The sequence below is a fragment of the Pristis pectinata genome, chromosome 19 (genome assembly GCF_009764475.1).
Source record: "Pristis pectinata isolate sPriPec2 chromosome 19, sPriPec2.1.pri, whole genome shotgun sequence".
NCBI lineage: Eukaryota > Metazoa > Chordata > Chondrichthyes > Rhinopristiformes > Pristidae > Pristis > Pristis pectinata.
In genome coordinates, this window is record NC_067423.1 from 16,939,753 (window position 1) to 16,952,927 (window position 13,175).

The window sequence follows — 13,175 nt, forward strand, 5'->3', positions numbered from 1 at the left end:
ATTTTGTTTTAGCATCTAGAACAAAGGCAAATAGTTCAAAGGCTGAAGGGTTGAATGGCCTACAATGAGATAATATCTGTGTTAGGGGTTGGCTCTGATTGATATTGGCTAGGACATCAGGGACAACTCACTTACTTTTCTCTGAATATGTTATGGGATCTTACAGTTCCACTTGAGAGAGACAAAGCCTTTGATCATCCTCTAATTTGAACGATGGCAGCTCTTACAGTGCAGCCATTATTCAATACTGTACCAAAGAGTCAGACTCAATGATGGCGTCAAGATCTGGAGTTGGGATCAAATTGATTGACTGAAAGATCAGAATGCTATCACTGTGTCTCATGTACATACATTCATACACACACACATACATTGTCTTTGAGTCACCACTATAGGAAGTACAGTGCACATTCCAGCTCCTTTAGTCCTTGAATGTTTTAACTAACATTCTGCATGGTTTCACATTTCCAGAAAACATCTTCAGCAAGGAGTCAGTTTTTTTTAATGAGCAACATGGTTCAATGGTTAGCCCAGTAGCAGAACAGCAGGAGACCTACTGGACCTAATGGCTCAGAGGATTAGCTTGCTCAAGTGAGTATGATTCAGTCCATTAAAATGTCAGGGGCCGGTAACACAAAACAACCAAACAAGATTACTGGAAGGCTGGTTTTCAAATCCAGAAAGCAAGGAGAGTTTGGAAGCAGTGGTTAAAACACACCTGGAGTATCATTTTCTCTTTAGGGCACCATATTTTGGGTAGGATACAAGCAAAGATTTACTAAAATAATACCTGGACTCCAATGGTTAAATTATGAGATCAGATAACTCAAAGTAGGATTGCATTGTCTTAAATTTAGAGGATTAAGGGACAATCTGACTGGTTTTCAAAATATTAGGGGAACTGGTTTTCAAAATATTAGAGGCACAAATTCTGCTGATTCAGGGATCTAAAACTTGGGGATACACACTGAAAATTGGAGCTTTGAGTTAGAAAATGCATTTATATCAAAACATTGTAGAAATTTGGAACTATATTGGTCAATTGTTAATTTTAATTTGAGATTGATAGACTTTAGTTATCCAAAGGTATTAAGGGAAATAGGGCAAAGCTGGGTATATGGTGTTTGATCACAGATCACACTGAGTGACAGAACAGGCTTGAGGGATAAAATGGCTTCCTCCCATTCCAATGTTCAGATCCTCATGTTCAGTGATCAAACACACATGTGTAGGTTGGGGGTGGGGCAGTGGGAAGAGGTGGAGTGGACAAAGCAATATGGTGGCTCCATGTTCACTAATAGCATTAGCATGTGATTTTTATGCACTCACTTCAGAGTGCAACTAATAGCTCACTATCAGTGTATTGTCATGTACTCACCAGTATTGCAACATAATGCTAGTTGGTGTGAAATCGTGTACACATTGTTAATGCAGCTTGAATCATGTACTAAGTATCCTTGCGGCATGAAATCACATGATCACTGTTGGTGTAGTGTGGAATTGTCTACTTACTATTAGTGCTGTATGATTCTGACATCGCACGGCCTTGTGTAAAGCTGTTAATCCATCCCGGGTCCTAAAGTCCAAATGAGCTCCCCCATTTTTCAGCAACTTGATGATCTCAGATGTGCTCTCCAATTGTGCAGCCAACGTTAATGGACATTCTGACAGTAGTGACAGGTAATATGTGAATTAGATCAGTAAGTTATTCTTTCAAAATCAAAACCAAGAATGAATGTATTAACGTAATTTATGTAGAGTGTAACATTAAATCAATGACCAGGAGTCCTCACAAATTTATTGCCGCTGCAGCTATAAATGATCCAGCAATTTTCTCCAGAAGATTAAATGGGCGGTTTACAATGAGTGTAGATAGAGATTAAACGGATGGCTAGAGTCCATGCAAGGGTGAGGTGGGTGCACAAGTCTATGGGAAGCACATTATTTAAATGGGTAGATATCATGGTAGGTAGATGTACATAAAAGTTTGTAAGGAGTTGAGCTGTTCCAGTGCAACTGCAACACAGGCATGCCCCGACAAAATAAAAATTCCCCAGGTATGTCCCGTCCACCAAAAACCAGTAAATATTGAATCTGGCTAATTACTGCCTGCAGAGCCTGGTCTTAATCAGTAAGCAGATGGAAAATGCCATTGTCAGTGTTATCAAATGGTATTTGCTCACCAACAACGTGTTCCACCAGGGCCATTTATCACCAGACATCATTATAGCTTTGTTCCAAACACAAGCTAAAGAGCTGAATTTCAAGTTGAAATGAGTTACTGCTCTTGATATCAAAGCACTTTCTGACTGGGTGTGATATCCTGGGTGAACCATTGACCAGAAACTCAACTGGACTTGTCAGAGACCGAGTTTCCTGCAGTGAGTGATTCGTCTCCTGAAACCTAAGGTTTTTCCATTATCCACAAGCCACAAGTCTGCAGTGCGATGGAATATTTGCCACTTGCCTGGATGAGTGCAGTTGCAACGTTACTAATAAAGCTTGACACCACCCAAAGCAGACCGGTAACCTATCCACTACATTAAATGTTAATCTCCCTTTCTCATCATTGCTTTGTGGATGCAGTGTGTAGTACATGTCCAGCAAATGCTCTGCAATTATAGGCAACTCCTGCATTATGGGGTGGTTGCGTTCCTAGAAAACAGTTCATATCATGATTTTCCATAACACGAAGCCAAATTATCTGCACATGCATCAAGAAATACGTTGGAAAAAAATGCTGTGTTGGATTATTTACTTTTTCTCACACAAGTTCCATAAGAACAAATTTTATTTTCTACCACAAATTTTTGGGTTGTGATTTGTGAATTCTGCAAGAGCAAATTTCTATAACCCGTACGGCCATCTCATGGGGTCACCCGTACGGCCATCTCATGGGGTCACCCGTACTTACCTCAGCCATTCTGACAGCACATCCCAAACCAATGAACTCTACCACCAAACAGAAGCAGGACATCAGACACATGCAGATTCTTCTCCAAGTCAACAGCATTGGGTCTAAGTCCTAGAACTTAGCACCTAACAACAATGTGGGAGAGCCTTCGCCAGAGGACTGCAAAATTCAAAGAGTGGTTCACCATCATCCTCTCAAGGAAGTAACAATAAATAGCTACATCCCAAAAATCAAGGATCTTCATTAAATTTTCAAGGGAAAATCCATTATTGATTGGGATGCACCTTGCACAAAGAAAGATGTTTTTGTTAATTGGGAGTCAATTAGCTCAGTCCCAGGTCATATTTGTGGCTGTTCCTCAAGACAATGTCCTAGACCCAATCATCTGAAGCTACTTCATCATAATCTTCCATTCACCTAAACTCAGAAGTGAGGATGGTTGTTGGTGACTGAATAATATTCAATTCCATTTGCAATTCCTATGATAATGAAGAAGTTGGCATCTACATCATCATCCTAGGAAATACCATTGATAAGAAACTTAACTAGACTGGTAACGTAACTGCTGTGGTTACCAGAGCAGGCTGAAGGCTGGGTGTTCTGCAGCAAAGACTCTTGCACATTTCTACAGATATACAGTGGAGAGCAATCTGACTGGTTGCATCACTGCCTGGTATGGAGGCTCCAATTCGCAGGATCTAAAGAGGCTGCAGAGAGTTGTAGACTCAGCTAGCTCCATCATGGGCACAACCCTCCCCACCAGAGGACATCTTTAAGAGGCAGTGACTCAAGAAGGCGGCATCCATCATCAATGACGCTCACCATCCGGGACGTGCCCTCTTCTCATTACTACCATCGGGGAGGAGGTACAGGAGCCTGAAGACCCACACTTGACATTTTAGGAACAGCTTCATCATCAGATTTCTGAACAGTCTGTGAACACTACCTCATTATTCCTCTTTTGCAGTATTTATTTAATTATTTGTAATATGGTAACTTTTATGTCTTGCACTGTACTGCTGGTGCATAACAACTAATTTCACGACATATGTCAATGATAATAAACCTTATTCTGATTCTTCTGAGTGACATCTCCGAATAGCCAAAAGATTTCCACCAGTTGCAAGGCACATATCAAGAAGTCTCACACATTTGATTGAGTTCTTTTAAGAAGTGACCAAAAGGTCGAAGAGGGTAGGCCAGCAGACATAGTCTACATGGACTTCAGCAAGGCCTTTGATAAGGTTCTGCATGTTAGGCTGCTTAAGGAAAGTTAGATAGCATGAGATCCAGGGAGAGCTAGCTAATTGGATACACAATTGGCTGGATGATAGGAAGCTAAGGGTGATGGTGGTAGGTTGTTTCTTAGATGGAGGCCCGTGATTGGTGGTGTACCCCAGGGGTCAGTGCCAGGCCCATTGGTTTTTGTCATCTATTTGTCATATCAATGACTTGGACGAGTATGTACAAGGCATGGTTAGTAAGTTTGCAGATGACACTAAAATAGGTGGTGTCGTTGACAGTGGAGATTGTTATCAGGAATTAGAGAGGGATCTTGATCAGCTGGGAAAGTGGGTTGAGGAATGGCAAATGGTGTTTAATTCAGATAAGCGCAAGGTGTTGCATTTTGGGAAGGCAAATGAGGGTAGGACTTTCACAGTAAATGGTAGGGCCATGGGGAGTGTTGCAGAACATGGAACCAAGGAGAACAAGTATATGGTTTCCCAAAAGTGGTGTCTCAGATAGACAGGGTGGTGAAGAAGGCTTTTGGCAAGCTGGACTTCATCGGTCAGGGCACTGAGTACAGAAGTTGGGATGTTATGCTGCAGTTGTATAAGATGTTGGTGAGGCCGCATTTGGTACATGGATAGGAAAGGTTTAGAGGGATATGGGTCAAACATGGGCCAATGGGACTAGCTTAGATTGGTGTCTTGGTCGGCATGTACCAGTGGAGCCGAAGGGCCTGTCTCCATGCTATATGACTCTATGAGTCTAAGTTGGAATATTCTTCACTAGCTTGGTTGAATGTAGCTCCAATAACCCTCAAGAAGTTGACATCACTTTGGGCAATGCAGCTCCATTAATTAACACTCTACCCTCTACTCTAAACATTAATTCCCTCCACCAATAGTACACCATGGCTGCAGCACGTATTACCTTCAAAAAACATTGCAGCAACATACTAGAGCCTTTTTGATAGTCCCTCCCAAATCTGAAACCTCTAATATCATAAGAACAGGCGCACCAGGTACATGAGAATGTTATCACTTGCAAGCTTCCTTCCAAGTCTCACACCATACTGACATGGAAGGATAATGCTATTCATTCATCATCCCTGGATCTAAATATTAGAAATCCTTTTCAGGAGCAAAAGGCATTAATACATTTCACTGTACCTCGGTACAAGTGACAATAATAAACCAATACCAATTTCTGCCAGTGATGCCTATATCCTGTAAAATGAATCAAATATATGTGGATGGAGTCTATGATTAGGTATTGTGTTATTGGAAACAAAATTAAATGGTGGTTAAAACCCATTCAGGGTAGAGCACACATGAGTTGTAAAAAGATATTAAATGAGTTCGTTGGATAGGTACAATGTACATGGGTGGTCATTTGTGGACTGTTTTCCCTATTAGTTTTATGCTTTCTTATGATTCCTTCCATAATATTCTCTGGTGTCTTTTTTTTGAATTGCAACTTAAATCCTAAATATGTCATATGTGGAACATAAGAACGTAGAATATGTGGAACTTGAACCCACAACTTTTACCACACAGATGTGACACAAATAGTCCATGGATGACCACCAAGTACACTGTACCCATCCAACACACTCATTTAATATTTTTCCACAACCCATGTACACTTTATCCTATAACCACCATTTGTGTAATCATATCCTGTAACCAATGTTGTAACCACCATTTAATTTTGTTTTGAAAAGCAAATACCTAATCATGGATTCCACCCACAAGGGGTGAGGAGTCAGGTAGGCTGCTTGTGAATGAGGAGACAGGAAATGATTGAAAGGAAAAGACAGAATATTGAAAAAGGGCAATGACAGAGAAGCAGAGTTGGTGAAAAAATAGTAAAATGGTGAATGAAATAAAGTTCAGGGAAAAAATTAACTGCTTAATGCTGTATAAACCTTTAAGCCCTGAAAGTCATTCATTTGGTAACCTCACTCAATCTCCTTGTTCAGACTGGAATGACATTTGCTTTCAATTGATAAGTAAATTTAGAATTTGTTGTCACCTGCCTCAATGTAAGAATAATAGAATTGACTCACCTCCACTGTCAGGATCATGGAAGTTCGGATCCAATCCTTTCTCCAACATTTTACCAATCTTCTCAACATGATGGTACTGGATATACTCCATGAACTTTTTAAGATTCGCCTAGAAAAGAAGGCAATAAAAAAGGATAACAATGGATGTTTGAAAACCTTCAATGAAACTGAAAACAAAAAGATGAATAATTGTGTTTTACTGTTGCTGAATCAAACTATTAGAGCAGTCCAGCAAAGGCTCTAAGAAATGCTGATCACCTCATCTTGACACCAATCCCAATCATGAAGCTAATGAATTTAACAACAAAAAAGAGGAAGTGAGATAGGAAGAAACATTGTTCAAAGTGGGAGTGAGATAGGAAACTAAAATCCCACTCTAGCCTATCTGCTTATGGCCTACTACACTGTTACATCAAGACCCAACACAAACTTGAGGAACAACACTGCATCTTCCATTCTGGGCACCTTGCAGCCTCCCAGACTCAGTATCAAATTCTTCAACTCTTGCTTTCTATCTGTATCAGAACTTTCTGCCAATCATCACTTTAGCTCTAGTTTTCTCTTTCTGTTAGTATAGTCTGGCCTGCTTAGCATATCCTACAATCTTGGTATCAGCAGCATAGACAAGAAGCATTATGAGCTTCTAACTGCCACTTTAAGTCATTGGTCTCACCCTTTCAGAGATATTGCCTTTGTTCTACCCACCCTGCCCCACCTTCTCTACTAGTGAAAACTAACTTGTTTTCTCTATTTCCCAGTTCTGACAATGGGTCTAGGACCTAAAGAGTTAACTGTTCGCCTTTCCACAGATGCTGCCTGACTTGCTGAGTATTTCTATTATTTTCAGTTTTTATTTTAAATTTCCTCAAATTGGACAATCCCCAATTCCTCTTTCTCAATTTGAACATAATTTTTCTCACTTTGTCAATATATTGGGATGCAAACATAAATATTTTCTCTTGACTATCTTCCATTTATTATTTACGATCAAACTGCTGCTCCATAATTTGAAGCATCGTACTCAAGTTTCAACATCCGTGTTGTTTGACAATGAACCAACAGACTCATTTCCCAAATTCTTCTCACACAAGTCATATACTGTTTTATGCCTAATTCCACTTCTCATCATCCTTAAGTAACTGACAAAATTGTAACTATATTATTGCAATGATCTGGCAAAAAATCTAGCATTGTACTGAACCATGCTGAAGAAAGACCCAAGTTTTGCAGTTCTATATAGATTTCTTGCCTTCACAATTGCTTCCACCTTTTCTTTTGACTACATATTTTTAGGCAATGATAAACTATTTTGTATGAATATAAACTTATAGAATCATAGATTTGTACAGCACAGAAACAGGCCCTATTGGACTATATCATCCATGGACTATAGCACTGTCTGTGCTAATCCCATTGCCAACATTAGGCCCACATCCTCTAAGCCTTTCTCTCCAAGTACCTGTCCAAATGTCTTTTAAAAGTTGTAATTGTATCTGCCCCCACCACTTAATCTGGCAACTCATTCCAGATATTCATCACCCTCTGAGTGAAAAACTTACCATTAAGATCTTCTTTAAATTTCTCCCCTCTCATCTTAAACTCTGTCTTCTTGGTCTAGACTCCCTTGCCCCAGGAAAAAGATTCTGAATATCTATCTTATCTATATCCCTCATAATTTTATACACCTCTATCAGGTCACCTCCTGTGTTCCAGTGAGAAAAAAATAGCCTATCCAATCTCTCCTTATAAGTGCAGCCCTCCATTCCAGATAGCGTCCTGGAGAATTTCTTCTGCACTCTCTCTATTGCTACCACATCCTTCTGGTAATGTGGCAACCCGGAATTATACACAATACTCTTAAGTTATAGTCTAACCAACATTTTGCATAATTCAACTCATCTACTCAATGCCTCGGCCTTTGAACTCGAGGCTACCAAACATCTTTTTTCACTACCTTATCCACCTGTGTCACCACCTTCAGGGAAGCTGCAGATTTTGCACCCCAAGGCCTCTCTGTACATCAACGCTCCTAAGGTCCCTGGCATTTACTCTGCATGACCTACCAGAATTTAACTTCCCGAAGTCTATTAGCTCACGCTTGTCTGGATGAAATATCATCTGCCACCACCCTGCCCAACTTCCCAGCTGATTTACATTCCATTTACACTTAATGTGCAATGCCTGTCTCACTGTGCATGATGCGTTAGGCTCTGTACAGATGTAATTTTGCATCCCTCACACAAAACATGCATTGGCCCATTCAGTATCACCCATTTAATGTGAATTCCTGGTGTTGAAAATTTCCAGCCAAGTTTAATAACAAACTATGCTCGGATTTAACCTTAACTGCAGACCAATTGCTACTGGATTGGCCTCAGTGCAGGTTAAAGGGGAAAATAAAAGCTCTCAAATGGCACCTAGGGTTGCATAGGGTGTCTTTACATGCCTGGGAGGAGATGGGGGTGGGGCAAGCTAAGGCAGTGCCACCACAGCAGTCAAAAGGAAAACGGCGTGCATCAAACACAGAGGAAAAGGGGCACCTAGAGAAGCAAGCCCTGGTCTGTTCTACTCAGAGAATGGGATCTACACTGCACACAGTTCAGAAGGGTCCTTCTATCACACCTAGGTAGAGATTCTTCCACTACCTTCCAGAAGAGAATGAGTCCTCTACAATCCATAGATGGGGAAATCACTTTATGCCAGCACCCATATAAGTGGCACCCACGATAATGTTCATTTACTATAACCAGTATTGCAATTTGAGGGTGAAGTGTCACCCATTGCATCCAGAGAGTTAAGCATTACACTTAAGAGGGTGAGGGAGATCTCCATCTGCACACCAAGAAGGCTAAGCTCTCCAACCATAACCAGTAGGTGAGGGGCCCTTATTAAACCCCTAAAATATAAATTTCTTTGCCCACATCCAGAGCAATGCAGCTTCCCAACTCAGTGTGGGAGGAGTATCCTCAGTGCAGACACATGCAAAGAAGCTTGCATGGTATACCTTGAAAAGCAAGGCCTCCCTAACACCTACAGAGGTGGAAGGGTAATCCCCAGCACACTACCCAAGGAGGTGGAACTTCTACAGCACACCACCCAAGGAGGTGGAACTTCTACAGCACACCAAGAAGGGAGCAGCCTCCCTCATTCTGTGGCTCATGCTCTCTTTCCCCATAAAGCTGCCTGTACGATAGACAAGAAAAGAGATGACAGGAAATGCTTAATCACATCCCAGCATCTCATATGCCCATATTGGTCCATAACCACAGCCTGAGCTCCAGAAGTGCTGGGAGATGTTGTCTCTTCTGAAAGTGCCTATTCTCTCAATGTCATTCTACTCTAACTCAGGGACCTCTGTGGCATAGGACCTTGACCAACCAAGCCCAGATCAGTTAACTAGGCTAGTACTTAAAACTGAGCCATTTATTTGTTAATAAGTCTGGTTGTAAGTTTATAGCCTCAGTCAAAGCACAACAGCATCAACAACGAAAACTCCCAACAGCAGGGATATAACAGGATAACCATCAAGCCAAAACAGTAATCTCAACAGGGCTGGGACCAATATTCTCCACCACAGGGATGGTTTAAACCAAATTGCAGGGGATCGGATACCTCACAGTAGTTCAGAAGGTAGAGAAGCAAAATTGGATGTGGAATGTTTGGTTTAGTGAATGAGCCTAGTAGGCAGAGAAATAAGTTTGGAAAGTAGAGAAAAGATGGGGAAGAAAGCAAATTCACTTTGGCAATGCCTAGTTGTTTACACTTCAATGCAAGGAGCCTCGGGGGTACAATATAATGGCCATGCCTGAAGAACAGTGAGAAATGTCAAAATAACAAGCTAGCAGTTTTATCCACCCTGATGTTACTTGGGACAATACTGATAAAAATGGAGCAGAATTCTTGAAATGCAGTCAAGAGAACTTTTTTATTGTCTGTATTTAGAAAGATCAACAAGAAATGGGCTATCCAAAAGCAAAAAAAAATGCAGATGCTGAAAACTTAAAACAAAAATAGAAAATACTCGAGATACTTAGTTGATTAGGCAGCACCTATGGAGACAGAAACAGATTAACAGTTCAGGTTAATGACCTTGCATCAGTGATGTGTGATACTAGAATACACTTCAAGGAATGAACTTTGTAAAAACAAGAGACCATATTGAGGCTGGCAATCGCAACATAGTTGGGGAAAAGAATAAAGATAGACTGGGATTATTAATTCGAATTTGGGACAAGGACAATTTTACGAGGTTGTGATCTGATTGAGCAAATGTCAGAGTCTTAGTGTCACACAGTACAGAAATGGATCCTTTGGCCTACCACACTTTTCCCATCTACACTTATCCCATTTACTCACATTAGGATCATGTCCTTCCATGCCTTACCTATTTAAGTGCCTGTCTAAATGTCTCTTAAATTTAGTATCTGATTCCACCATGTCCTCTGGCAATCCATGCCAGATATCAACTGCTCTCTATGCAAAAAGCTTACCCCTCAAGAGCTTTAAAACTCCTTCCTCTCACCTCAAACCTTTGCTCTCTTGGTTTTTGTACTGCTACCAATGGAAAAAGTCCTAACTATCGGCCCTAGCTCTGTTTCTCACAGTCTTATATCCTTCTATCAGGTCACCGCTCAGCCTCCTTTGCTCCACGAAAAACAAGCCCAGCGTATCTAATCTCCCTAAAACCAAAGTCCTCAAATCCAGGCAACATGCTGGTGAATCTCCTCTGCACTCTCTCCAGCCCAATCACATCCTTCCTATAGTGCAGCAACCGGAACAGCCCATAATACTCCAAGTGCAGCTTAACCAGTGTTTTGTAAAGTTGCAAGATAACGTCCCAACTTTTGTACTCTATGCCTTGACCTATGAAAGCAAGCATGACAAATGCTTTCTTCACCATCCTATCGACCCATGTTGCCACTTTCAGGGAATTATAGACTTGGACCCCTTGTTCTCGCTGTTCATCAATATTCCTTAGTGCCTGTAACATTTACTGTACACGTCCTCCCCCCCATTTGACTTCACAAAATGCATCACCTCGCACTTGTCAGGGTTAAATTCTATCTGACAATGCTCCACCCAAATTTCCATCTGATTGATACTCTGCTGTAGGCTTAGGCAACTTTCCTTGCTATCCACAACACCGCCAATCTCCATGTCATTGAACATAGAATATAAACACTAAAGCACAGGAACAGGCCCTTCAAAGCCACCATGTCTGTGCGACCATGATGCCAATCTAATCCCATTGGCCTGCAATTGGTCTGTATCCCTCTATTCTCTGCCTGTTCATGTGTCTGTCTAAATGCCTCTTAAATGTTGCCACTGTATCTGCTTCCACCACCTCCCCTGGCAGCTTGTTCCAGGCACCTATTCACTCTCTGTGTAAAAAAAAACTTGCCCTGCACATCTCCTTTAAACTTTCCCCCCTCACCTTAAACCTTTGTCACCACCTCCCCTGGCAGCACATTCCAAGCACCTACCACTTTCTGTGTAAAAAAAAAATTACCTCATAAATCTTCTTTAAATTTCCACCCTCCCCCGCCCACCACCTTAAACCTTTGCCCTCTACTATTTGACATTTCCACTCTGGGAAAAAGACTCTGATTATCTATACCTCTCATGAGTTTATATACTTCTGTCAGGTTGCCCCTCAGCCTCCAAAGCTCCAGAGGAAACATCCAAGCTTGTCCAACCTCCCCCTATAGTTAATACACAGTAATCCAAGCAACATACTGGAGAACCGCTTCTGCACCCTCTCCAAAGTCTCCACATCTTTCCATTAATGTGATGAATTAAACTGCAGATGGATACTCCAAATATCGCCTAACAAAAAATTTATATAGCTGCAACATGACTTTCCGACTTTTATGCACAGTACCTTGACCAATGAAAGCTAGCACGCCATACGCCTTCTTCAGCACCTTATCTACTTGTGTGGCCACTTTCAGGGAGCTATGGGCTTGCAGCCCAAGACCCCTCTGTACACTGATGCTCCTGTGGGTCCTACCTTTCACTGTATACTTTCCTCTAACTTTTGACATCTCAAAGTGCAACAACCTCACACTTGTTGCATTAAACTCCACTTGTCACTTCTCTGCTATATTTCCAAATGGTCTACATCTTGATGAATCTTTTAACAACTTCCTTGCTATCCATAACTCCACCAATTTTTGTGTCATCTGCAAACTTACTAATCAGCTCACCTAGATTTTTGTCCAAATCGTTTATATATATATCACAAAGAACAGATCCCAGCACTGATCCTTGCAGAACATCACTGGTCACAGACCTCCAGTCTGAACAATACCCCTCCATTACTACCCTTTGTCTTCAAGGGCCAAGACCATTTTGAATCTAATCCAATCTATCATGCCTTCATGGATCCCATGTGCCTTAATCTTCTGGATCAACCTACCATGAGGGACTTTGCTGAATGCTTTACTACAGTCCACATAGACAACATCCACTGCCCTACCCTCATCAATCTTCGTCACCTCCTCAAAAAACTCAATCGTTTGTAAGGCATGACCTCCCCTGCACAAAGCCAATAAGTGAATTCCAAAAATTGGCAGCACAGGTAGATAAGGTGGTGAAGAAAGCAGCCAAAATGATTGCTTTCATTAGCTATGGGATAGTACATGAGAACCAAGAAGTTATATTACAGCTGGTCAGTCTGAATGTGGTCGGGTGAACTCTTGGACTTGTATACCAAGGTCCTTCTGTTCCTCAACACTCTACTGCCCTACCATTCATTGTGAATCTTGTATCCATATTCGCTCTCTCAAAGTGCATCACCTCACACTTAGGATTAAATTCCATCTGCCCTTGGTCAGTATTGTCCTGTAGCCCATGTATCCATGTTCTATGACTCTATAATTTCATAAAACATTGGTTAGGCCGCAACTATGCACAGTTGTGGTCACCATGCTATGGGAAGGATGTGATTGCACTGGAGAGGGTACA

The 13,175-nt window shown here is 41.3% G+C and overlaps 1 protein-coding gene across 5 annotated transcripts in view; it reads right to left on the minus strand.

Annotated features, from left to right (window-relative positions):
• Nucleotides 1-13,175, minus strand: part of shank3a (SH3 and multiple ankyrin repeat domains 3a) — an 813,035-nt gene that overhangs the window by 468,116 nt on the left and 331,744 nt on the right. For all 5 annotated transcript variants that reach the window (XM_052034272.1, XM_052034268.1, XM_052034267.1 and 2 more), the window contains 2 exons: nt 6,210-6,318; nt 1,513-1,664 (listed from right to left, as the gene is read on the minus strand). In XM_052034272.1, coding sequence (XP_051890232.1) covers nt 1,513-1,664; nt 6,210-6,318 — 261 coding nt within the window. The remainder of the gene's footprint in view (nt 1-1,512; nt 1,665-6,209; nt 6,319-13,175) is intronic.